Genomic DNA, 27,353 nt, shown 5'->3' on the forward strand with positions numbered 1-27,353 from the left:
AACAGCATAGCGAGGATATGTGGAAGAGAGACCAGGAATCCTGGTGGATTGGAAGCTGCAGAATGTCAACCCCCCCTCAGGCCTACAATAAGCAAAAATAACTGAGAGTTAAGGACTAAAAAATAAGGTAGAAATGCTTTCAGCCCTGGCACAGAAGAAAACAGTTCTCAGATAGTTAAATGTTACAATGACTGTATGCATCCCTGGTGATTCTTGCAGTCAGATATATTCCCTTGTCTGGCACAGGTAGACACAGTTCCTACCCTGGCATCACAGCCAACCATTGGCCTGAAGCTCTGTAGGAAGCAGTTACCTCTCCATGGGAAGGATAAGGACACTTCCCCAAACCTAGGACCAAAGTTGATTCCATTCTGTGATCAGGTTCTCTCACTAGTCACTAACACCTTCACACAGCAGAGGCCAGACCTCTTACCCTTCTCCTGGGTCATGTTCCCACTCCCCCAAAAGCCTTTTTGGAGAGAACTGCTTTCTGGAGGCCAGCAGGTGAATGCACTGCCCTTTGTAACCACGGTCCACCAGGAGGTATTTACGCTGTCCCAACAGGCTCAGTGCTTTCTTCGTAGCTCATCTGCAGTGCAACAATGCCACAGAATTGAACTGGCTGTAGGGTTTCCTTTTAATTTCCATTTCAGTGATTTTTGTGTAGAGAAGCAAAGGCTGAAAAACTGCAAATCATTTTACTAATATTCAACAGTAAATATTGGTTACTGAAGTCTCACAGCTCACTTTCCTTATAGCAGCAGACTGGTCACAATTCCTCCAGTGAAGGAAGCACAATACAAGACTTTGGGCTGCAAGCCAGGAAAGACTTAACAGACACGTCCCCAAGGCCATGCCAAAGCACTGCATTAAGGACAACCAACCTTCCCAACCTCACACATTGCACGCCAAGCTCTTGAGAAAGCTAGTAGGCACAAGACGTGAAAGGTAAGACATGGCCCTAGATGGGGCACCCAGGGGCCAAGATATGATGGCTCTGTAGCAGGAGCACCTCTCCACTGCAGGACCGGGCTCAGCTAGTCCAGCTGGTCCTCACAAATCAGCAACTGGTCCTCATGGTCCATCTGGATGGCTGCCTCCTCCCAGCCAGGATGCAGGTTACCCAGGAGAGGCTCAGAGTGTAACTCCAGCACGGAAGTCACATCCGAGCCCGTCCCAAGCCATTTGGTGGTTGCACTTCTACAAAAAAAAAGATAAAGGCCATTACCTGCCTACCTTCAAGAAAGCCACTGCTACCTCCCCAGCTTATGAACACTTTGCATCCTGAACGAGGATAGCAAAAAGCATGGTGAGCCTTGATCCACAAATACACATTTTAAGGGCTGATTTTTAAAAGCAAGGTGAGAAGCAGCAAGTGTACTGTAGAATCTATAGAGTTTCTTCCATGACTCTGCATGCTCTTCCCAGATGCTTTCCTGTACGTCTGATACAGTTAAGAGATTCCCAAACCCTCCAGCAACATCTATCACATAGCATGGTGTGTGCATTTCACTGTTTTACATGTAAAAAAAAAAAGTCAGAGGCACAAGAAATACTACTTTTTTCTTAATTTACGAACACTTTGTAATGTTTAACTGCACAATATTCCTTTAAGGATGCTTGCTCCTGTTCAGGGCTTTCAGCGCTACAGCTGTGCACGATTTCTTATGATCTGATAGGCAGAAGAATGGCAGGTCAGCTATTGACCACCCGATAGGAGATCAGCTCTGCAGAAATGAGGCTAACCCAGAAAGCAAGTGTTATGTTCCCACATTGAGTTTCTCAGAAGAGAAGATTTCTGAGTATTAAGAATAAAGATAGAAGATAGATTAAGAATTAAGATAGAAGTACCTACTTGAACTTCTGCATTAACTTGAGAAGATTTAATAAAGTGTAGGAGAAGTTCACAAGCTGAGTCAACAGTTTAATTTCAGATTCAGAAAAAGCAACATTTTTCTTAATCGTGATATTTATCTGTATTGCTTTTAGCTTGGAATCTCATAACATTGCATGCTTACTGATGAATAATCCTTCCCAGAATTTTTGGAGAATACTCTCCTCATCAGTCCAGCAGATTGCAATACACAGGTATTATAAGCTGTAATAAAAGCATAGAAGAAAAGTGTTGAAAAGGTAGAAGTCCTACTTTCATACCACTTTCCCCCACGTGGCTGGATTGTACTTGCTCTCTTTTTGGTATTTTCTTAGGAAAAAAAAAAAAAAAGTAAAACTCCTAAGGACTCAATAGCATGTGAAAAAGTTACTTAGGCATTTGAAAAAAGTCAACTCTAAAACATAATGATTTAAAGAACCTGCTATCCACAAAACTCAATGACTGCAATTCTGATAGCAGGTGTGTAAGTGTGTGACAATAGTAAAAGGAAAGTAATTGAAACATCATGGTATTACTGCGCTCGCATCAGAAAAAAAAGTCAAAGGAAAGTTATATTTAGTTTCTTAACTACAAACACAAGGAGAAAATATTTGAGACTATAGAGAGCCTGTTATACTCTCAGTAGAGCTAACCTAAGAACAAAAGAAAATGTTATCAGTGGCATTACTATTACAGCATGTTCTGTACAATCAAACTTAAAAAAAGACCACAACAGACCCTAAAGAATCATCTATAACCCCACCCCACCTTATTAACAATTTAACAGTTTCAACTTGCCCTGCCTTTTTTTTTTCCTTTTTCTCCCCTTTTCAGTAGCCAAACACATTGATTGATTGGAGTGATTCTCAAACAAGCCAATCAAAGGAGGAGGCATTGCATACAGGCATAAAAATCTTCCATCCACAGGTAAAGTTTCTTCTGGTAAAGGTTCTTTCTGAAATGGTAGCTAGTAAGTATCCTTCTTTACACAATGTTTATCAAAGTTATATATGCTAATTTAAGTTTTAAAATGTATTCTCTTCATTCTAAAGATTTTAAGTATAAAAACTCTAATCCTGTGTTTGTATTTATGGGTAGCCTAACATATGTATATTTCACATAATCATAGAATTATATGTATATTTAAGGTTCTTTCTGTTTCATAACAGTATTCCCTCAATATAGAAAGCAAATTACTTGGGAGGGAGGTTTTTTATAAGCTTCTATAGCCTGTCATGATTTTAACATAACAATTCTTTTATACGCTCCTGGCAGCTATGGGATAGGATTTCTCACAGAACAGGAGAAAGGATTACCTATATATTATGACTATATCCGTAAGAGGGATATGTCAAGACTCTGCACTGATTACTTAACATCTAGCAAAATTTTCCATAGTTATACCAGTTCTGGAGTCCCTTGTACTCATTGCACTAAATTTCTGTGCTAAAGCAAATTCTGGCTTAAGGCTGGACCCTACTTTATCAATGAGAAATATGTGAGAGTGTAGAAGTTAATAGCAGCAAACTTGGCAACAAAGTGAAAGAATTTCTGCTAACTCATGCTCTATTGTTGGCTGCTTGCTCCCAAACAAGATGGTGAGTGTCTCATTTCCTAACCTGTGTGTAGTAAAATCCCAACAACGTTTTAAAATATGAAGAGCAGCTTGCACTGTCTTCTGTGGTGGTAGCTTTCTAGCCTGCTTTGACCTTTTTGCTTGCATTTGCTGTCAGTATACTAAGTATGTGCATGTTGCCAGGGATGCTGCAGTGGGTAGATGATAACCAATTTTGCTCGCTGTTGCTGTTAGTGTTTCAGCGCTCTTGCTGCCTGTATTGCCTCGTGCTAAAAGTTTGGGTGTCAAGTCTCCTAAGCCTTTAGAAAGGGCAGCAATGCGGGTTATCACAGACAAGAGGAAGCGGCAAGAGTTTTCTTAAGCATAATGAGTGCTTGTGTGTTGCAGCCAAAGCTGTGCTTTCAAACACTTGAGCATCACTGCAGGTACTGGAGATGGAGCTCACACTGGAGAGCATGTGCTGACGTGCGGTGTCCCCAGGGCTGGGAACTGATGGTGCCTTGCTCTGGCTCCAGCCTGCTGGCACCTTCCAGCTCTGCAGGGCTGGCCTCTGATGCAGGGAGAGCCCCAACCCTTTTCAAACGGGTCTGCTTCGGAGCTTTCATCCTTGTTTTTTGCTGAGTGACCTGTAAGTATGATCAGGTGGTGAGTACTCCAGTATGTGACCTATGTAACTTCAATAAAGGCTCATTACTTCCTCCTGCAATGAAACATTCTTTCAGGCTGTGTTACTGCTGGGAGGTAGCTCCCTGCCTCATTCCCTGAAGAAACAAACTAGCCAGGGTGAGTGGGGCTTTCTGGTGAAAATCCTGCTTTTCCCTCCCTGGCACCGCAGCCTTGCAGCAGCCGCTCCCCCCTGCAGCACCTCCCCATTCCCGCTACCACCACCGGCGCTACCGGGGGCACACGAACGCCCCCCCTGCCTCGCCGCCGTCCCCCTCCTGAGAGGAGGAGGAGGAGGAAGGCGGCGGGGCGGGGCGAGGGCCTGGCCTCCCGCAGCGCCGCCGGGGTAAGGAGCGGGGCCCGCGCTAGGCCCCGCCGAAGCCGCGGCCTTCGCGTAGCGAGCGGCCCCCGCGGGGAGCGGCCTCGGCGGGGAGCGGCCCCGGCGAGAGGCCGGGGCGGGGGGAGGCGGCCGGGCCGCGCCGCGGAGCGAGGGGCGGGTGGGGAGGGGGCGGCCATTTCGCCGCTTCCCGGGGTGATGGAGGAGGAGGAAGGAGGGCGGTGAGCACCTCGTGGTGGTGCTCAGCGGAGGGTCCAGGGCTAGGGGAGAGCCCTGTGGGCAGCCATCGCCTTCCTGGCCCGCTCTCCTCCCAGCCTTGTGGTGTTCAGCGGTGGGTGGTGGCTGTTGGGAGAGGGGAGGCTGCCTTGGCGAGGGGCAGCTGTGTGCCCATCAGATGGGTGCCGTTGGTGGGGCAGGGGCGGATGGGCAGCTCAGCACCTTTCCCTGCCGTGCCCTCAGCAAGGGGTGCAGGTGGCTGAGTGCTGGGGGAGTGCAGGGATCTGCAGCAGGCTGGAGCAGAGGCCAGGCCAGCTGTGGATATAGTAATGGTGACCTGGAGCATTGCTGAGCTTTGGGTGGCTAGTAGGGATTTGCTGGCATGGGCCTTACCTAAAAGGCTGTGCCCATCCTTGTCCTTAAAAATGATGTAAAACTAGTGTAGGATACAGTGCTTTCCTGTACCGAGGTCTGTAAAGCCATCATTTTATTGCTTGTCCCCAGTGTGTATTGTGATAAAAGGCTAGGTTGAAGCTGAAATGTCTTCATGAATGAAACTGAAACTAGCTGTGTTTACGTACTGATAGACAACCGAGCTGGGGAAACGAGAGTGGAAACTTCACCCAGATGCTTAACCACGTGCTGCTACCTGGGCTGATCCTTGTGAGGGATATAGCTGTGGCAGTGGGGCGGGGATGGCCTGAAGTGGTGCTTGAGTGAAAAGGGAAAAAGTGGGTATGGGCTATTCTTTGTACTCTCTACCTCCTCAATTTCTTAGCCCTTTCCATTTTAATCTAGTATTTTTCTCAGTAACCTGTTTCGTAATGCTTTACAATGCTATTTTGTTGTATTGTGTTTCTGAAGTAATGTAATGGATTTGGGGATGGTTAAAATGATGTGCCAAGGGATTTCCTGTCTCCTGTGGTAATTTTGATTAAATAATGTTGCTTAAATGAAAAAGTCTTGGTTGTTGAGTATATTTCTGATTTTTTTTTTGAGGCTGTTTTCTGGTTAGTGGACCTAAACACTCTTGTGCTTTCTGCTGTGTACTGGAGCAGATGGCAGAAGATGTGCCAGCTTTGCACAAGTATGCTCATGTTTGCCTTGATCCATTCAGAGCACAACTTTGCGCTATTCTGCTCTCGAACATGAAGCATGAGTTAAGTGTTGGCCACAGACGCAAGAAAACCTTTTCTCGCTTCAGATTTGTCACCCCTTTTCCAGCAAGGAAAGCGAGGTGTAAGGATTTGAAGTGGCCTGGCCGAAGTGACAGTCGTAACGCTGTGCACAGAAAATGGGTTTTGATTGCAGGCTGGTGTTAAACCTCAAACAGTCCCTTAGCTGAAGACCCCCTGGTCATTGGGGTGCTCGTGAGGAGCTCTGCCAACATCTCACTGCTTGCTGGAAGTGGGATGAGTGTTAGCTGTGGTGGGTTAGCAGGGAAGGAAGGAACAACTGTGCTCCCTCTCTAAGCTGCTCTTGCTCGTGCCCCTCAACTCTACATACTTTGAATACTTGGATAAATACTGCTGTAATTGTGTGAAAAGAACTATGGCCCACTTGGTTAATTTGTGTAGGTTCTGGCATGTTCTATGTTGTGCCAGAGATACTTGTATCTAAGTGTTTAGATGTATATAGTGAGTATTGAGAGTTCATTGGAGAGCCAAAGCAGCAGCCAGCACTTCTTTGCTTCCTGTAAGCAGCATAATGGGTAATTGAACCTGTGACCCTCCTGATTTCCTAATAGTCCTTTTCAACATAGCCCTCATTTATTTCATTTTTCTCAGTGATGGATGATTCTGTGAAGATTTTTTTTTCATTCTGTAATACAGAGGTTAAGCAGGAAGAATATCCTTTTAAAAAAAACTTTACCTATTTGTATATGCTTATGATTGAAATGACATTTTTCTCTCCTGTCACAACCAGGTTGTGAGTCAGTCCAAGAATGAACAAATGTAAGAAGCCCTACTTTGAACAGACTACAAATCTTGAAAAATTCAGTCCTGAAATTCTTTCTGAAGTTGAGAAGCTCTTTGCCAAGAAGTTTTCTTATACTAAGCCAGCGATTAAGGAATGGCAGCTACCAGATCCCAGTGATGCCTTTACATGTGATCACAAAGAATTCAACTCACTCCTTGCTCTGAAGTACTCGATGAATGAAGTGAAGAATCAGCTGAGTGATAAGAACCTTGATGAATGGCATCAGCACACCTCACTTACCAATAAAGCAGGGAAGATAATTTCTCATGTGAAGAAATCTGTGAATGCTGAGCTGTGTACCCAGGCCTGGTGCAAGTTTCATGAGATCCTGTGCAGTTTTCCTCTTCTCCCTCCAGAAGCTCTTCAAGAGGGAGAACTGAATTCTGTTCACCTCTGTGAAGCACCCGGAGCATTTATAGCCAGCCTCAATCACTACTTGAAGTCCCGCCATATCCGTTGTGACTGGAACTGGGTAGCTAACACTCTAAACCCATACCATGAAGCAAATGACACCCTCACGATGATTATGGACGACCGTCTTATAGCAAATACATTGCCCTGGTGGCACTTTGGCCCAGATAACACCGGTGATGTGATGACCTTGAAACATCTGACGGGGCTTCAGAACTTTGTGAGTAATATGAGCACAGTTCACTTAGTAACTGCTGATGGCAGCTTTGATTGCCAAGGAAATCCAGGTGAACAGGAAGCTCTCGTCTCACCCCTCCTTTACTGTGAGGCAGTCACTGCTTTAATGATCCTGGGTGCTGGAGGATCCTTTGTTTTGAAGATGTTCACCCTCTTTGAGCACTGTTCTACCAATCTGCTCTTTCTGCTAAACTGTTGTTTTGAGGAGGTCCACGTCTTTAAGCCAGCCACAAGCAAAGCTGGGAACTCAGAGGCCTATGTGGTTTGTCTTCGTTACATGGGCAGAGAGAGCATTCATCTGCTGCTTTCTAAGATGATACAGAACTTTGGAACAGAAATGGTCAACAAAGCTCTTTTTCCCCAGCATGTGATACCAGAATCTTTTCTTAAAATACATGAAGAATGTTGCATGTTCTTCCACAAGTACCAGGTAGAGACTATCTGTGAGAACATCCAGCTCTTTGAGCGCATGGAAGAAGCAGAGCAGACAAAACTGGACAAATTAAGAGATTGTGCAGTGGAGTTCTTCATGCAGAAATTTCATATGAAACCCATTACCAGAAATAACTGGCTTGTCAAGAAATCTCAGACTGGCTGCAGCATGAATGCGAAATGGTTTGGGCAAAGGAACAAATATTTTAGTACATACAATGAAAGGAAGATGCTGGAAACCCTCACATGGGATGATAAAGTTGCAAAGGGCTATTTTAATAAGTGGGCTGAAGAACATAACTTAAACAACGCTGGTAAAATGTGCATCTTGGAAGGATTGTCTGGTAACATTAACTGTAACTTGTGGTTCATTTTGGAAGGAAGGAGGCTACCAGTGGTTAAGTGTTCTCCATTTTGTGATGGTAAAGTCTTGGAAAATTTTAATGAAGCCATGAATGAATTGGTAGTGGGGAGGCTGGAAAGCAGGCTGCTGCTGCAGCCGTGTCGCTCCTGCGAGGTTCTTCCTGGGGAACTGGTAATGGCTGAAGTGTCTGATCTTTCCAGGTCTTATCAGGAGGCGCTAGATGAGAAGCGTGGGGACCGATTCAAGTGCCTTGTGGTGGACTTTCCATCCCTTTGTGATACTGAAAACCAAACCGGTATGGAAATAAAGAACCTAAATTCGACCACACTGCTGACTTTCAGCTTCTCTTTGCTTTATGATGGAGCACCAAAATACCAGCAGCAGCTTTTGGAGTGTGTTCTGCGTTCGTTGAACCAGCTTACAGTGGGAGATGCCTTGATTCTGCCCATCCTTTCCAGTTTTACACGTTTCACAGCTGGCCTGCTCTTTATACTGCATTGTTGTTTCAGATGCATCACGTTCGCTTGTCCGATGTCCCACGAGCCGCTGACAACCAGCGCTGCTTTGCTGTGTGTTGGTTACCGGGGCATCCCCAGTCATGTTGCTGAGTACCTGCAGCAGCTGCATAAACTGATGAGCTCCTTATTGGAGTCAGACTCTCCCCAGCAAGTTTTGCAGTTTGTGCCTATGGAGTGTCTCCTCCAGGGCAAGCTGTTGGAGTTTTTGTGGGATTTGAACACAGCCATTGCAAAGAGACAACTCCACTTGATTGTGCAAGCTAAGCAGCAGCAAATCACTAGTGATAGTTCACTATAAAATAATTGTAGAATTGAGGAGGTTGCTGCAAGACCTCATTTCCCAGGCAGGTGGAAGTTAAAAACATTGTTAATGTGAAGGTAACGTCACTGTAAGACTTTGACAGGGCGTTGGTAGTGTTGGGAGGAGGTTTTGAGCTGCCAATCCCACTTGCACCATACCGCCTGTCCTGCAGGAACATGAAGTTTAATCTCAGGTGTGGGGGACTTGGGTGGGACAGGGATTGAAGTGAGAAACTTTCTTCTGTCACAGCTCCCTTCAGTGTTCCTAGCTGACCGTAGCCTTTGTGAGGAGGGGTGGGACGGTGCTTTACTTCTTGCTTCTGGCCAGGCCCTGCTGGACCCAGTTGGCTGACGTTATCCCTCTTCTGTTGGACAAAACATGGGAGTTCTGCCCCCAGGGTTTGGGGAAGCTGATGCTTGGGCCACAACGCCCAGCAGTCTGCAGGCCCGATGCACGTGTGGAGGGCTCAGTGTCTCGTGAGCAGGCAGCTGGCTCACAGAGACTGGGTTTAAAAACAGCTGTCTTTGAGGTGTCCAGGGGAAGATGCTCCTTGGTTTTAATTTTGTGCATGCGAAGAGCATGCTGTGTGGCTTCTGACAGGTGATTGTATGGCTTTGTCTCCCTGCCCCATCAATGAATGGGCTGTTATAATTTTATTTTTAAGTTTATGGGCTCCTCCTTAAAATAATTTGACACTCCTGAGTGAAAGTGAAGACTTGCATCTGCCTGCAGTAGCAGCTATTAATGAGGAACTGTAAATGGTTTTCAGGCGAAAAGCATGGTTGTGTGCAGCGTTGTGTGCCAAGAAATGCTTTGGGGAGTGCTGGAGGAGTGTTAAGCTGAAGAAATATGTGATACTTTCTTTGGGAAAGTATGATTAAGATTTAATTTGGTTCTCCTTAGGGATAAAAATGATGAAATTGCTGACTGTTCCTTTAAGGGAGTCGAATTTTATTTTCTATATTGCTCCTTTGAGAGCTAAATTCTGAGACCTAATGCGTGTGTATTAACGTTTAGCTTTATGTTTGTAGTTTACATGGAAAAATCTGCTCGGAGGGAGGAATGAAGTTTAAGGAGGAAAATGATTTGCTACTGATAGTGCAAGATCTTGTAGGAAAGGGTTGAAAGCGCAGAGTTAGAAGGAAAATGGTCTTCTGATTAATTACCAGTCACCTTCTGGAAGCACTTCTAATTATGTGATGTAGGAGTTTGAAGGATAATTGATTACTGGTAAGGATTAAAAGCACTGCTGAAAAACTGTTTTGTCTGGAGGTGCTGCACATTTATTAAGCTTTTTTTTGCCACATTGATTGGGGCAGAATTTAATGCGTTTAACAGTTCATTTTTTATTTAAGAATTTGATAGGTGAATGAGCTGGTGGCTCAGGTCTGACAAATTGACAACATTTTCTAAAAATCTTGCTTTTTACAGCTGCACGTAAATAGAATCAGAAGTCTTCCTAACAAAAGCTGCTGGGATTGGCCACTATCCTTTTTCTTTTATTTAAATGAGCTTGCTCTTCTCGCTGTGAGCTGAGTCACGCTTCCTCCCTCCGACCAGGAAGGTAGGGTTTGAGGCTAACGTTGGGAGACAATGCAGTAAGAGCTTCTCCTCTAAACACCAAGTGCAAGCAGATGAATGGGTTTAAAAAAAATACTGAAAACTAAAAATAGGAAAGGAGGGAGAAATATTCTAGAAGAATGGATGACAAGGCAGGATCAAAGACCACCTGTAAAAGCCTTCTTTATCAGAGTCAAAAAGCAGGATAAAGGCATTGTCCACCAGGCACCCCTCTGTCTCTGCCACTGTTTCAGAGGTGATTTATGCCTCAAAATCCCCCTGAACTGAAGCATTTGTGAAGACTTCTGTTAAAGCAGGGGCAAACGAGATTTCAAGTGCATGAAAAAAAAACACATTTATCTACTGGATGAGACGCTCGTGCTACCCATGCCTCCATGGCAGAATATGACAATGTAAGTATCTCATCCAGTAGATAAATATATTTTTTTTGCTAATATTAGTCTGGCACTTGAAAACTTTTTTATAGGTAAAATAAAATCTTGCGGTGGCAGACACTGTGAGTGAACACATTTTCAAACTTTCTTCTGTTTGTTTTGTACATCTGACGAACTATGCAGATGTCCTTGAGATTCTTCCCATCCCATATCATTTTGCCTCCTTTTCTTCCTGAATCTTTAGGATGAAGCATTTTAGATGGTCACAGAAGTTTGGGGGGAATTAGGACTATGAACTTCAAGACACAGACTTCTAGACTGAACTACTGGGGGAACTTAATCCATTTGCTTGGAAGTACCAAAAAGGTGTTCAAGCCCTACTTTGAAAAAAACAGATCTCTAAAATACTTGAGATCCAGTGCCATGCAGATCCTGATGCATGACTTGCTCTGGAATTGTTTGTTGGCAGATGACTGGAGTTGATGGGAGAAATGCGTTGACAGCAGCTGCCCCTTCTGTTAAAAGATGTGGCTTGCAAAGGTTTTTTTGTTGTCCCAGTGGCAGAGGTTTCAAAGGTAGGAATGACGCTTGTCCTTTTAATTGTAAAAGTCCTGCATTGTCCTAGCTGTCCTTAGATCAAAGATTTATTGGAGGAAAGTGACACTTAATTTCTGTTGTGACTTTTGGAATATGGCAGAATGTATTAACCTTTGCGGAAAGGGTCTGATAGCTCCCGCTTTCGTTGACGCTGTCAGTTCCTTTGGCCAATTTGATTTGGTTTTGGGTGATAGCTGATGAAGTGTCTGTGTCCTGGCTGATTCTGAGCTGGTCTTTTTTAACCTATTTGAAGACAGGCTGGGTATCAGTTCTTACTTCCCAGAGCTTCATGTTTCATGCAGAGATGATGTTGGGGGGGGGAAAAAATAAGGTGGCTGTGAGGCAATCAAGATGCCCACAAGCTTGAAGCAAATTTGGTTTTGTAGCCCTGCTGCTGCATGTTTCCAATGGAGGACTGATACCTGTGCCCACTGCTGAGCAACGAGCTCTGTTTTCTTTTCTGAATCTCGTTGTCTCTTTCATTTTAAGCTAACATTTGACATAAATAGTCGCATGGGGATTGAATGAATTAGGTACTTCAAGTAAAAATATTGGTATTTCTTTTTAGTTGAATTCTGTTAAAGTTTAGAGACTTGCCAGTTATTTTTACTGATTTTTATATTGTATGTGGATTAATTTGGATGTGCACAGATTGTGTGTTCTTGCCACGGGCTTTCCAATTTAGTTTCTACAAAATATAATGAGATTTATAGTAGTAGTCTATTAAAACAGTGCTAATTGGTGTCTATTTATCTTAATTTAATCTATCAAATTATTACTGGTAAAAGTAGAATATTTAGCAGCATTATAGGCTATTAGAAGCACAACTTGGGATTTAACAGGAGGGGCTTAATATTGTCTGTGTAGGAAGTGGGAGAAAAGGGGAAGAAAAACCAACAAGCCCCACACCTTGATTTCTGACCACTTTAATAGAAAAATGCTGGTGCCTTGATTCATGGCAAACAAAGGCTGACCATTAAGCTGAAGCCTCAGCCTTACTGCCTCCTGTTACTATACCTAAAAAACACTTTTTGACATCTGTTTAAATTAGATGATTTTCAGCATGTTAATTCTTAATGGTGAAGTGGGGGAAATCCTGTGTTAATTTGTCTTACTGTTTTAGGTGGTGTTAAATGGTTTTGTTATCAGTACTCATCCCCATTTCTTAATTTTAAACAAAAGCCTCAATTTCAGCTGTACCCTTTGAATGTCTCTTATTTTTTAGCACTTTCAAGATGGAGATTAACACTGCCTTGCCAAAGTCTGGTAATGTTTTTCCATCTTTCTTGCAAGTATTTTCGTGAATGCCATACTGATATCCTTAGTCCCAGTTCTTTGTGTTTTATTCACCTGACAGAAAGATCAAACAGAGCTGTTTATGCCAGAAACACACTCAGCCCGTGGCTGTTCATTTCTTACTCTTTAGGGACTAATTTGGATTGCCATCGAGCCTTCCCGTGTGACTCCTATGGGTCCAGAGCTTATTTCAAGTCTGAAGACTGAAATTTGCTAAAAAGAATTAGCTGGTAGCTGTAGAGACTTTGAAAAAGCAGAACCTTTAAGAGACATTTAGATGTAGGACTTTTTCCCACCAGCAAGAAGAGGCCTTTCCTTGCTAAAAATTATTTTAAAAAGAGCTACTCTGAGGCATAACCGCCTGAGCAAGGAGTTCACCAGTTGTGTGCTGCCTTTCCTGTACGCACACAGGTGCGTTCCTGTTGGCACGAGTGGAAACCCCCAGGATCGTACAGTGGGGGAGAATTTGCTTTGTAATTCCTCAATGTGTGCTTTTGGTTTGAAGGATGTATATATTTTCTTGAAGTAGATTAAGGGATGTTGGTGTACATGATTATTGCATATTTTCATTTGGTCTGAGAATGTGTGTTAAAAGACCTCTTTTTAAATGGAAAGTTTATGTGGAGAAAATAAAACATTTTATTTTGGATTAAGTGTTGCTGTTTGTGTCTCTCTACCCAAACATGGAACAAAACAAGGAAGCACAGTAGGGAGAAGTCTGGGGAAGTTCAATACTTCACTTTTTTGGGCAGTTTTTCTTACCTGCCATTTGGATCTGTCCCTGATGAATGAAGGAGATGGGGCAGCCTGCTTAGCAGGGGGTGTCTGGTTCTCCCTTTTTGTAACTGCCTTTGCACTTTTCCACTTCAAAGACTTAGTGGCAAATGTAGCGTGAGCATCGTGTCGAAGGCCTGTGCCAGGTTCCTGTGGCCCTGCTATCAAGCCCGAACACACGCACTTCACATGACTGCAGTAGCCTACTTTTGCAGCAAGGTCTCTGTCTTAAGGATCTTCACCTTCTGGCTATGGCAGCCACAGTGGTAGGAAAAGCCTGATATACGTGACAATCCTGTCTGCCAAGTCTTTTATTAGTCCTTATCCAAATGTTTTAATTCTAAACACTTGCCTTCACTGAATGGTATTAAAGAAAAAAGCTGGGTACCTTATTTCTCAGGGCTGGCTCTGCTGTGCTGACCAGGGTTGCAACTGACTGTCTTTGGCTTGGCTGCCAGATTTGTCTTGAGACTTCTTGCTAACCAACTCTGACTGCAATTATTGATGATAATTTCCATTGCCTTTCTGCTTTGGAAGTGAAGGAGGAGAACCCCAGAATAGGGAGCAGGGGAAGACCATTCTGTGTCCTACAGGTATGAGATAAAAGAAATCTGCACTTTTCAGATATAGTGAATTTCAGGTATTTGGGGAAATCTTTAAATCCGGAGGTGGAGTTAAATGTATGCTCAGCCACGGGACAGCATTGTCTCACTTGATTTTAGTGAAGCTCTAGACTTAAAGCATTGGCAGTGAACATCAAAATGTACTTCTCAGGAGACACGAGGAGTTTGGAAGCAAACCATTTCTGAAATGGCAAACTGGATTGGAAGGGCCTGTCTGAACAGCTACGCTGAATTTGGTGAAAGTATTGCTTATTGTAATTTTACTGAATTACAGGAAAATGTAAATGCCCATAATTTTATTTAACTTACTAAAGAGGTCTTTGAAATATTTGCTTCTGCAATATTGCAGTATAAAATTATTCCCTGAGAACATATGAGACTAGAAACTAGACGTGGCTGTCTTCATTTTGCTGTTACAGATCTTAAGGACTGAAGAAATCACATATACAGTTTAAGGTCACTTTATACACTATGTTATGTTGATTATATATCTTATTAAGATCTATCAACATTTAAATATGCTAGCTGGTCTGCCAGCTTCTGAGTATTAGTTGTCAAAGCTAAGGCAAATCGCTGAACGGAGCAAATCAGCTCTTGCTGGCTGGGCAGAAAGATTTAGTAAACTTTCCCTGTTGTATCAGGTTCCCAGTATCTGCCAGCATCCCTGGGTAGGTGAGATTTTACCCGTAATACAACTCCTATGTGAAGGCAACTAGCTTACCACAGTTAGTGGCCGCTTTTATTCAAGAATATCTTTCCTCTACAGGAAACCTGAACCCATTTATCAAAGTACATCTTCATAGTGTTTTATTAAATGAGGATGACTGCTTGTTAACAAATTGATTTGTCTAAATTGGGAGATAGCAGAAAGAAGTGACTGTCGTTTGGTGATGAATTGATTTATCTAAATTGGGGGATTGCAGGGAGAAGCGAATCACTAAGTCTTATTTGTTGCCGAAGTCAGAGATCATTATCTGTACAGCTATGAGATGGAGGGACGGATGCTGCCGGATGGAAATGAAAGCTCATGCTGCAGCACCCTTAGGTCCGAAGCTGTCAGGTACCCGTGCCTCAAAACGATGACCCAGTAGCCAGTCAGTAATAAAACCTCAATTAGGCTAAGGAACACGGGGACTGCGGTGGTGAAGTGCCTTTAAATTAAGTCTGTAGAGAGCTAAGGTGATTAAATACTTTATAATCAGTTGACTGCCCAAGGTTGATGACAGAGCACTCTATAGCTGTTGAGTTGAAATGTAATAAAATCTGTCTCCGGGTCACAATTAGACTCAGCCCCAAGGCGGCCACAAATAACGATGCTCTCTGGCAGATGTGCGTTCAGCAGAGGAGCGGTGTGGGACAGAAGGGCTGGCGGCTGCTGCTGCTGCAGGCATCTGGGTCCCAGGAACAATGTGAGGAGCTGGGGCTCACTGCAGCCACACTGGTGTAAAGGAATGCAAAACACTCTGCAAGGTGCATGAATGCAGGGCCCTGCATGGAATAGATCAGTAGTACAGGATGTTCAGGACTACTCTGCCTGGGACTGGGGTGGTTGCATGATTCCCGGCTGGTGGAAATGCTGCTGGTCAGCCCTGGAGGCTTGCTGTTGCTCCTGAATGCACAGCAGCCAAGCATCTTAGAGCTAGCATCGAATGAGTTCGTGCAAACTTCAGGGGATCTGCATCCAACTGCTGCCTCGTGAGAGGGGAGCTGTAAGCCCGGCTGGCTGCGGAGCTGGCCTCTGCTCCGAGGGAACGCTGAAACTACTGCTGTGAGCCTGCACTTCGTATGGAAACACCAGGGTAGGCTAGGTGTTTAATAGCTGTCAGTACTGGAACTTTAACTATAAATCACAAAGTAATTGATTTCAGGGTGTTAATGAAATGTAGATTTACAGCAAAGTGTAGTTATGCCTAAGATGCACAGTTAATAGCACTGGCTCTGCACAAAACCTAAATTGGCTTTGTGTTTCCATTATGAAACAGGGTAGCATAAGCCCATAAATTTATATTCATATAGATTGCTTGGCTCTTAATCACGAATCTAACTTTATCAAAGTTTGTGCGCCTCTGTACTTAAACACAATTTTTGGATTTGGAAACGTGTTCAGAGCTCTGGCTTATGTCCACCTTTTGTTCCTGAACCTTCCCCAGGGAGCGTCACTGCTGTGTGACAAAACTGGCTAAGAGAAGATACGTTACCTGATCAAACGTTTGTGGGGATCTGGGTAGGAAGAGGATTAGGACTAAGTGAAATCCAGTCTGGCTAGTTCCTCAGTGGGTTACAGAAGGTACAGGACGCTGTTCCTTAGGCTGGATGCTGGGTCGGGGGGTTTGCAAAAGTGGAGCTAGAACAGGAGCTACAGACCAGTTCTGAGTCCTGTGGTATGACTCTGGCAGTATTCAGCGTGTGTAACCAGCCTCTGAATAAGGCTGGGTCTAGCACATGCAGTGCCTCAGAACACCTCCCTGCTCCTCAATAACTGCTCTAACCATCCCGTCGCTCTCTGCAGTTCTGAAGTGACCTGAACTGCTTCCCAGGGGGAACAGTGACAGCAGCAGTCTCGGGAGTATGAGTGGAAGTAATGAAGCAGTAATTAGCAATTAATAAAATGTGGTGAAACTTATAATTTTAATAACTGCTGCACTGGCCTAGAGGTTTGATGCTGAAATGTAGCAGTCCCTTGAAAATCTACAACTCTGAAGCTTAATTGTGATAATTTCCTTTAGACACCATCTGCTCTTAGAGCCAACTCGAGTATTTATTTTTTCTCTTGAAGTCAGCTGAGCTTTTAAGGACTCCACTTCTGTGGCCTTTCACAGCAGAGCTTAAATTGAAGCCAAAATTAGGGTACAGGAGGCTGAGGTGGCCTCTGTGGCTTATCATGCAGAGGCTGGAGGGCGAGGTTTTGTTAAGTAGCCAGTAGGCTCTCAGGAAGGTGTTGGAGTATGGAAGGAACCGGGAATACCATGGACAGAACTTCTGGAGTTTGTGGAGGGTTAAGCCTTGTTTCCAGAGGGAGTACAAACTGGCTGTGCTGCCTGTGTGCTCTCTTCCTTCCCACATTAAACCCTCCCAAACCCATTGAGCAATGTCTGGAAGATGTCAAGCCCTTACAAACGCTGTGATATAATGAAAATGCAAATCACCTTTCTGGCCTGATTTTACTATTGGGTTACTGACATCAGGCAAGCTCGGGGGCCAACAACCCTGTTCTGGGGAAGAGGGACACAGTCCCATAGCAGCAGTGATGCATGGTAGCGAAGCCCCTTGCTCCTCACATCTGTTGTTTTGTTTTGCTTTACCAGTCGTATGCTGTTTTATGCCTTGCTGAGCATGGTAAGGGCAGTTCAGGTCGGAAGCCAAACCAGATCACCGTTCCCTTTTCTCTTAAAGACGAGCCTGAAGACTGGTCAGATCATGAAAACAAATAGCCAAACAACCCCTGACTTCCCAACTCCCTCATGTCATCACTGATGGCAGGACTGAGGAGTCAGTCAGTCAGGAGGGTCGGATTAGGCTGAATTCTTTTTTCCCATGTCAGTTCTAGAAATGCCCGATGGACTTGAACAGAGCAAAACACTTTTCAAGCAGCAAAGGTGAGAAAATGGGACAGGGGAATTTGAAAGATATAAGTGCAATTTTAGACGTCATTCAGCTCCTCTGAAGGGCTGTGTTAAGGATTCAATTTTGTCTTGTGTAAATCAGTTTTAATTAATAGAGCAGATGCACCAACAATGCATCTGGAAATGAAATGGAGAGGAAAGAAAAGAGGCAGCTGGTGCTACTAGATGTAAATATTTGCTTTTTGGGAAGTGAAGCTCTGCTGCAGAAGCTTCAGAGACTCCATTTCAATTTGAGGAGCCTTTCTTTTGCCTGTGGAAATATGTGGAGCAGAAATAATCAGCTGAACCATAATGCTTTGTTTGATTCTAGTGCATGTGATATAAGAAGCACACATTTTCTTGGAGCAGGGCCAGCACATGCAGTCTGGGCTCCTACTGAAATACTGAGGCCTAGCCCTGTGTTGGTGTACGATGCATTGATTTCAGCAGAGCTGTCTATACCAAGAAGCTTTCCCCTGGCCTGTGCAATACAGTCATAATCAAGATGCTAATTATTGGCCCACTTGAGCAGGGCAGGGTGCAGTGATGTTGACTAAATAGGGCCTTGCTGGCAAACCAAGTGGAAGAGGTACATGCATCTGAAAGCCTCTGAGGAGGCATGGCAGGCGTGGACTCTGATCATGTGAAACTGAGGGTCTTAGGGGGGAAAATGGGCAAGATATGAAGCAGGGCTTTGTATGCTTGGATGGGACCCTCCACAGGTCTGCTGTGATGTTTTTGAGTCTGCTTGAAGTGCAGAAGGGTCGTGTTCCAAATTTTTCTCACTTATTTCAATACCAGACTTTTCCTCAGATCTCTGGCCGTTCATATTATGATGTGAAGAGCTTTTGTTCTTTATTTGGTTATTGCCTATAACTGCTAAGAACTTGAAAAGCAAGCCTAAAAGTGGAGAATTCTGAAGCAAATAAAGACGTAAACAAAACAAAAAAAGCAAGCGCACAAAAAAAGTGGGGGGGAAAGCAACTTCTAAACCAAGCTAAAACTGGAAAGCAGCAGAGTCCAACCTGAGACTGGCCATGCCAGAGGCAGACGAGAAGGAAGGGTTGATCCAGAGCAGGGTTTTGTGCTTCGTGCACTGGAAGAGGATGGGAAGGAGGTGCCCTAGGTAGGGAAAGTGGTAGCCCAGGCACTATTAATGCTTATGGTAAGCTCTCCAAAGAGAAGACTGCCTTTCTTGCTCTGCATTTTTGTTTAGAGTAGTGTGTCTGGATTCCTTGCACCCAGCCTTGTAAGCATCTACAATGTGGAGAATGCTCAGATGTATTGTACTTGCATTGTGAGAGGCTGTGTACACTAATGCCTCACTATCTGTTGCTTCTTTTTCAGGGCTCTGCTGCCAGTTATTTGATACCCTACTCTGGTTCCTGCTGTCATTGTCCTGTTTCCCATCCTTCATCCTTAATTGACCTTGAGCAGCAGGCATCTTGAAGGTGAGGGTGAAAATGTAATGAATCAGAGGAGGCAGTGGCGAAAGATTTGTCGGGTGCTCAGCCTCGCAGGTGAAACAGCTGAGATCTTTCAGAACAGTGATCTCTTCCAAGATGGATCAGGCAGAGTTGCCCAGACACCATGAAGCTTGATTTTGTGTTATAAAGGGATCTTCAGCTCTAAACCTCAGGCGAGTAAGCAGTCATTTCTTGGTATCTGAAAAACAGTCAATCTCCATTACCTCTGTCATTACCAGATGTTGAATTGGCAGCCTGCAGCTCCATTGGTCTTGCTTGTGTCTCTTCATCCTCCAGGTCATGTATGCTGTCCCTGTGTGTTTAGGCTGTGTGCATTTCTGAAATCTGTGCACATTCCTCTCTGTCCCAGTGATTCCTATTCAGAAAAATTGAATTAATTACAGTCACGCTTTCAAGATCACATCCTCAGCAGGTAAGGGGATATACCTGAAACTGTTGTTTGAATGTTTTTGTTTGTTTGTTTGTTTGTTTTGCCAGAGCCACTGTTTGAGTTCAGGAATTAAAAATGCTTGAACAGCATTGAGTGCATGAAAATACTGCAAAGCTTTTTACTACAGAGTGTGTATGTACTCAAATACACTACTGCATTGCCCCAAACTGCAGAAACTACTATGTAGAAAAGCAGTTAAAATAATTCTTTGCTGTTGAGGATTTCTGGAAACTAAATGGAAGAAGACTTATGCTTCTGACTCTAATTCCCTCAGGACCCACTGTAGCCAGGCTCAGTCTGTATTCTTGGGGTGCTCCTTTCTAGTCCTGGCCTTGTGACAAAAGCTGGTCCACTTGGAGTTTATGGCAAAAACTAGATGTCTGCATCCAAGATCAGGTTGATAATGTAGTTCCTGCTTATTCTGAGGCAGGGATTGTTTCTGTTATGCTGTTACAGTTCCTGTTGCAGGGTAATCAGTGATACCCTCTACCACTTACCTATTCGTGCACCTGAGTGGGACATCCTGTATCATAAACCTGGGATCAGTTTTAGCCATGCAGTCCTTGCACAAGGTACTATTACACTGACAGCTAGAACACCTGGTCAGCAATGCAAAACCAAGGCAGGACATTACTTTTCTGACCCAGGAAATCTGTTCCCAGCATGATTTGGCCACAAGCACTAGGATCCAGGTGAAGTGTAGGTCACTGATCTGCTGTAATGAGCTGGCTGGAAAGCTGTTGTATAAAATCACACCCTTTCTTGCTAAGAAATGGGAGATATTTGCTTACTTAAAAACTGTCAGTTAACTTATAGGTGCTGGAAGTACTAGTTGGGGATTGGACACCTACTGTGCTGGCGTGGTACAGACATCTAGTTCAGGACTGTCAGGGCATGGCCAGCTTCATGAAGGGTGTGGGTTCAGCCCCTGGATGTAGGGTGTGACTTCTTTCCAAAAGAAAATGAGCAAAGTTGCATACTTCTGGCTAAACTGTGTTCCTTGGGGGAGCTAGAACAGTGGCTATAGCAAGCAGGGGAGAAGGAGAGGGCTCTGTAAAACACCTGAGCCCAGTGCTGGTTGGTTAGCTAGGGATGCTTGAGCTGTGATGGAGCTGCCTGAGCACGTGAAGGTCCTGGGGGATGAGGACTTCTGGAGTTTGGGACTCAGGCCCAATGAAAATGTGTTTAGGTTCAGTGGACTGAGTGAGGGGCTATGGCAGGTGGGATGAGGTTGTGCCTAGAGAAAGCAGCTCATGGCTTCATGTTTAGTGCAGTTTGGAGCCTTTTTTTTTTTTTTTCTTAAATGCTCATGTACCCATACTGTAGCCAGATGGCCACTTCTGGTCAGCACAGTCTCACTGACTGTCATGCCCTGTGAGTACAGTGGTGGTGTGGGACAGATGAGTTCCCTGGCTGCACATTGCCTGTTGTCTTACCTGGGCTGCTGTGATGAAAACATCTTCAAAACTAACAAAGATCAAATCTTTTATGAAGGGTGAAGTGCCCCTTAGCGATGCTGAGGCCCTTGGAAGAAAGCTCGTTGCCTTGAAGGCTCATTCTTTCCACTAACAGTAAATTGTACAGGCCTTTGGTGTGACAGAGGGAAGTGTGAGAGCACAGGGCAGAGGGCATGAAAGACCACGCTGGCCTGTGGAGGAAGACTGACTGAAGGCTTTGTCAAGGACTGGACTTGCTAGCTTCCCACCAAGCTTTAAGATGCAGCTCTCAGCTCGATTTAGACGGAGCTCTGCTTCAGAGCTGCACTTGAAAACCTCATGGAGAATGTGCCCGCAGGGGGGACTGTAATTGCCATGTATTGTGGCCATAATGATATGGGGGAAAGAACAGGGGCAGCTGTAGGGAACAAATGAGATGTTTTGCCTGACTCCCAGATCTCATTTTTCCTGGGTATTAGGCCTGTCCTGGAAGGCAGGAGGCGGGCTGGGAACCTGGCTCTCCTCAGCTGTGTGCATGCCCTCTTTTCATCCTGGCACAGCAGAGAGATGCCTGTCAGAAGGCAGGAGCAAGAAGAGAGACCGGGGCCAAGCTCTCTGCTAGCAGAACTGCCCTGAACTCTGCCTCTGCACCAAAGGATAACTTGCTTCCAGTGCTGGGGGGCTGAGCAAATGTTCCCGGTGTAAGGGTAATGACTTGTTCTGTCTCCCACTACCCTTTAAGGGGCCAAACCCTGATGAAGATGGGGTCACTGGACAAAAGGTGAGTTGTAGAGTTATTTTGAAAATGTAAGTGACCTCTAAACCAGAGCAGAGGAGAAAGGTCGGGGTGGCTGAGCTTTGGATTTAGCTCCTGCTGTGGCTGTCCAACATGGCCATGAGCAATTGCCCATCCTACTGTACGTGGCCATGAGCAGCACAGCCTGCTCTAACACCTGTCAAAGCCAGGAACAGTGAGCCTGTTGGTTCAGGTGAGCATTCTTCTTTTTCCAGGTTCACTGGATGGAAAAAGATTGTGTCCCTTCCTCAACCTGCCATCAGCTGTGACAGTCTCCGTAGCCTTGGTATGCCTCTGGGCAGCAAAATGGGATGTTTGCCTTGTTACACGTGGGTTCCTTTAGGGCAAACAAAATACTAAGTAATTTTTTAAATGAATGTTAATTTTCATTCTGACTTCACGCAGTCTGGGCTCTCAAATCCTGACTGCTCTCCCCAGCCGTCCATCACTGACTCTCATGTTTTGATGGCTCTTGTCTCAAACAGTTGGGTAAAAAGACCTTGGTTATTTTCTTTCCTTTTTCCCCTCTGAGAAGTGTCTCATTTACTTTTTGCAGCTGTCCTGACTCTCTCCCCCTATCATTACTGTGAAGCAATGTGGCAATTAGGGAGCTGGCCACCCCCGGGGGGAGGTGTGCTCCACTGGCTTTCAAAGAGTTTGCAGCACTGTACTTTGTGCTCAGCTCCAAAGCTCTTCTGTTCTCCCTGTGAAATGGGATTTAGTGCTACGCCGTTCCGAGTACAGTAGCATCTGTACAGATACAAAATGTCTGGATCATGGATTGGTTTCAGGAAGCTTCGATTCTCTATTTCCTTTGGAATTTATATTGTCCCACGCTTCCCCTTCCCTCTTCATTCCCCCCAGAGGACAGCTGTGGTCTTAACCAAGTATCTCAGGTGGTGTAAAGCCATCGATGGCTTTGCTGTTGAAGTGCCACGTGAGGACAGAGGAAACAGATGTTAGGCTTTTTCTTGAAGCATCTGACCCTATCATTGCAGTGCCAGAAATGCCCCTTCAGAAGGGATGGAGACACTCAGGTCTCAGTGCTGTCAGCCCGTGGCAATGTCCTGGCTTAGTGGAACCATTTCACAACTGCCTGTCCTCCCCTGGCTCTGCTGGGTGCCCCTGGCCCGAATCTGGAGCTGTTTGGTTACTGCAGGCCAAGTGGCTGTTGTGGCCATCGAGGTGGTCAGACAGCAGGGGCTGGACTAATGAGAAAGGAAGGCTTTGTGGTCCAGTGGTGACCCTGCTGAAGCCACTTACATTAGCAATTCAAACCCCAATCCTACTGCTAGGGCTCAGCCAGACCTGGAGGTTTTTACTGAAGACAATGGGGTGTTTGGTAGCTGATGCCTAAACCTGTGGGCAACCTCAGTGCCATTTCTTTAGTAACTTGTAGGAAATATTCGGGGCTTTGTGTAAGGTGGTATAAAGCAATCCCATGCAGCTGGAGGCCAGAGAGAAGGGTATTTCAGGGCTCTGAAGATTTCTGCTCCAGTGACAGCTGTCTTGCTGCTGCTGTGGTCAGGCTTGTTTCTTCACTTGTTTTGGATCCATTGAACAAAAAAATGCTCCTTTCGTTCCCTTTGCTCTGAGGTGGGATCTTAAGCCATAATAGAATCTTAAGCCATAATAGAATTAATGAGTGTTTTGTTGGTCTCTTTCCCTGACGTGGGCTGGGTGCAGGTCCCAGAAGCCCAGGGTTTGGAAGCCTGGGAGCACCGACTGGATGAGTTGGGAGGATTCCTGCCATCAGGGCCGGACTGCAAAGGCAGCAGCAGGTAGGGGAGGGAGATGCTGATCCTTGTGACGGGCTGACCTCTCTTTTTGAGGGCGCTGTACTCTGTGGACCAGCTGCTAACAAGCTGCTTTCTGTTGGTAGGGCTGATGGCCCATCAGTCTGCTTCCTCAGAGGTGAGCCCACAGGAGTCCCTTGCTACGGGCTGTGCTGCATAGCTTTGTTATAGCTTGACAGCACTTGACGTTTCCCAGACAATGCTTAAATCTGCCAATTGGCAGTACTTAACACTCTCCTTCTGGCCTTCCAGCAGTGGTGCCTCTAAACTTTTGTTTTCCCTTCAAAGAATTGTTAGCAAAAGCTTCTGCATTTTGTCACTTGCCAAATGCCACCAGTGAAGCTCCGCTCTTGTTGCTTTGGGCATTTACAGTTGCCTTTAATTAGGACATGTGCTTGTCTGGCCAGGGGCTGATGGACAGCTCTAGTGACAAAGACCAGGAGGAAAAATAGGGTTTATTATATTACTACTTGTACTTGAAGGAATGTTTCTTTAGTCCAATTGTCTTTGGACATGTCCTTTGGGAGGGGGATGCCAGGCCTCAGAATTGAGCTTTCTTGACCAGTTTTTTAAAATCTGACTTCTTAAACGTTAAAATACATTTGTCCATATGAATCAATATATGGGGATTTAGTAGTGCTCTAGATTGAACAGACAAAGGAGTTGAACTGCATTTAGCGAACTCCCTGGCTGTGAATAACTCAGCCAGCCCCGTGCCTCACTTAGAGACACCCGAGGCTTGTTTGGTTCACTGCAGGGACTTCAGGCTGGGACAGAGATGTGGCTGGTCTGCAAGTTATTGCTTTACTGACCAGAAGGCACTCTTAAGTAGCTTAATTTGATGGAGACCTGAGACCTCTGCCTTTCAGTCCTGGACTTCAGACAGTGGCTTTCACAGATCCCATCTCTCATCTCAGGAGGGTACAGCTTTGTTTTGCCAAGGCTTGGTGGCTGAAGACATCCTCAACTGTAGATCTGTAGGATACATAGCCCTCTAGCAAGCCATATTCTATCAAGATACAGGGCAGCCTTAACAGTTAGACCCCTGGCTAGTTACTGGATGGGAGTGCAGCCCTGCAGCTGTACGAACAGACAGGCAGCAGCTCTGGTTTTACCTTGGCTGGGCAGTGGATGCCTGCTCGATCCGCAGGGCTGCTGCAAGCAATCTCCCCGCAAGCAAGAACCTTCTGAGTGGCTGAGCTGAGATCTCCAGGTTCCTAATCAGAGGAAAGGCTGTCCCTGCCAAATCAGAGTTGGGCTCCTGATTGCATCCTGTTAGAAAAGATCACTCATTCAGTGGAAAATAGAGCTACTATTTTATTGAGGGTTTTGGCATATGTTAACTGAGCAAATCTTGGCACTCAGTCTGTGCTGTGGCTCTGCTTCCCTGAGCCTGTGAACTGGGTTTGCTTGCGTCTGGCCTGACTCTCAGGAATGTTACTTGCTTTCTGCTTTTTCCTCCGTTGTGTGGCTTGGGTGCTACAGGAACCCTTTCCCTTCTTTCCGCTGCAGCAGCCCATTGACCATATGCTCCATCAGGTTGTCTGGTACTCTGGCCTCTGTGTCTTGGCTGAAACCCTCTGTTTTGTACCAGCAACTGTCTTTCTGGATGCCAGTCTGTGACTTGCTGTGTCTGTACACAGCTGATAGACCAGGAGACAATGGTGCAGAAGTCAGTGCTTCAGTTAACCCCCTGTTGCCACTGCGAGGAGCTCTGGGTGGTTTCAAAAGGGCATACTTTGTGAGACCAGAACTTAAAATTCCTATAATGTAGGTAACTGTGACTGAGACTTGTATTTGTCCTTTAGGTGCTACTGCCCCAAGAATCACATTTATCTCTTCCAGGAAAGAGAAAAACGAGGAAACTCAACATACCGAAAACCAAGTCACACTTTTCTTCCTGACTTTGTTACAAGAGCCAGTTCAGCTTGAATCACTGACATGCTGAGCCTTCCTCCTCTCACTGGGAGAAGTCTGGAAATCTGTATCTTCATATTTCTTACTAAAAATGTCCTAGCACAGACATTCACACTTCACTATAATGTATCTACTAGGAGCAGTTACAAGTCTGCACCAATTTATTGCAGTCAACCATGCTTAAAGTGAGTGGTACCTATTCACCTTGCAGTAGTGACAAGGCTGAATTGAGGATGCTTTGAAAAATTCTTGCTATCAGGGCTTAGGTTTTTGATAACATGCTTGCTCCCCGTGTACAGTACTTGCCACAGGGATATCCATGGACCAGCAACAACTGCCTCCCTGCACCATGGAGCACAGAGTCACCAGTATGGACAGTGGTAAAGGTTTGGTGAACCTGATGTGCTGGCTGCGGGAACATTTGCCGTGGAAGTATGTTGGATAATCTAGCCCATACCAAGTCTGCTGCTGCTAGTTAAAGGTGAGATCTGTAAAACAGTGGCACTTGCTGTTCGTTTACCATCCATGTGTTCTTTGTTTTGAGATCCTGGTTGTTTCTCCATCTTAGCACCCAGCTTCTCTGCCCGGTGTTTAACCGGCAGCTTCTCTGCCTACCATTCCCCAGCAGTGCCCCATGTGCAGAGGAACGTGCTAGTGTTCCAGCCATGCCCTTGGGGACAGGCCTTGGTGCTGCTGCATTGCCAGAGGTACTGCTGCATTGCAAGACCGTGAAGAGGCTGGTATCCTACTCCATCTGCAGGGCCAAAGGTATGCCTGTGTCTGCAGTTTATCACCTGGTAGATCAGCTGCACAGAATAAATACATGGATGGTGAGGAGAGGGCTGCGTGTCCTGATGCAGCTTGCTCAGCATTGGAGGAACCATTTGAAAACTCCGTTTGGACCATCCAGCCTTGGTTTGACTCGTGCCAGAGATGCCGTATATACTGTGGGGTCAGATATTCAGCCTCTCCTAGCTGTGGGACAGGCTGTAGTGTGTCGGGGGGCCCAGACTACAGAAAAGCAGAGAAGTCAGAGTGCTAGCCAGCTCCTCTGCCTCCAGGCCTGGTGCTGCCCCTGGTTTTGGCTGATATCTATACTGTACCTGGAGTGAGAATCAGCCTTTGTTCCAGGCCCAGCCTCCAAAAAAGCTGCTTCCCTGTTTCTGTGGGGTTATAGGTCCCTTGCACATTCTCTGGCGCTCATATGCACAAGGCAGATAACCTCAGTGCCTTTCAGCTATACACAGGCCTCCCTCTTTGGTAGGAAGCAGCTGGCGTTTTTATTTCAGCTGATGGTTCAACAGATGGCTGCTTCAAAACAAAAAGCAACCCAAACAGGAGACTTTCTTCTCTTCAGTTACCCAAGGACTTTGAAGGTGTGTGCTGAGGTCAGCTCCCAGAACAAGGGCTGCAGGATCAAACTTGTGTCTGGAAACTTTGAAGGCAAATATGGGCTTATGGGGCCTGAAAGTTGGGGAATCTCCAGGCTGGGAGATATTAAATGCTGCTGGATACATCCATGTGCAATCTGATTTAGCTTTGAAAATTGGCCTTCTTGTGAGCAGGGGATTGCACCAGAGACATCCAAAAGTCCCTTCCTCCTACATTTTTCCATGGTTCGATGCCTGGCATGATCCAACTGATGATCTGTGCGCTCTGCTTTGTGAGGAGCGAGGGAAAGGAAGAGAAACGAGCATTACAGAACATCTGGAAATGCAGTGGTATTCTTTTCTGCT

General features: G+C 45.3%; 1 protein-coding gene across 5 annotated transcripts; it reads left to right on the plus strand.

Moving 5' to 3' along the window:
- Positions 1 to 2,966: 2,966 nt before the first annotated feature.
- CMTR2 (cap methyltransferase 2) lies at positions 2,967 to 13,403 on the plus strand. 5 transcript variants are annotated; one of them, XM_040571163.1, is made up of 2 exons: positions 2,967 to 4,077; positions 6,592 to 13,403. In XM_040571163.1, the coding sequence occupies exon 2, from the start codon at positions 6,611 to 6,613 to the stop codon at positions 8,903 to 8,905; it is 2,295 nt and encodes a 764-aa protein (XP_040427097.1). In that variant the 5' UTR covers positions 2,967 to 4,077; positions 6,592 to 6,610; the 3' UTR covers positions 8,906 to 13,403. The 5 variants fall into 5 exon arrangements, with proteins under 5 accessions (XP_040427097.1, XP_040427095.1, XP_040427096.1 ...); XM_040571161.1 differs by lacking the exon at positions 2,967 to 4,077 and adding an exon at positions 4,283 to 4,458; XM_040571162.1 differs by lacking the exon at positions 2,967 to 4,077 and adding an exon at positions 4,635 to 5,400.
- The last annotated feature ends 13,950 nt before the right edge of the window (positions 13,404 to 27,353 follow it).

Source organism: Cygnus olor, chromosome 12 (assembly GCF_009769625.2).
Source record: "Cygnus olor isolate bCygOlo1 chromosome 12, bCygOlo1.pri.v2, whole genome shotgun sequence".
NCBI lineage: Eukaryota > Metazoa > Chordata > Aves > Anseriformes > Anatidae > Cygnus > Cygnus olor.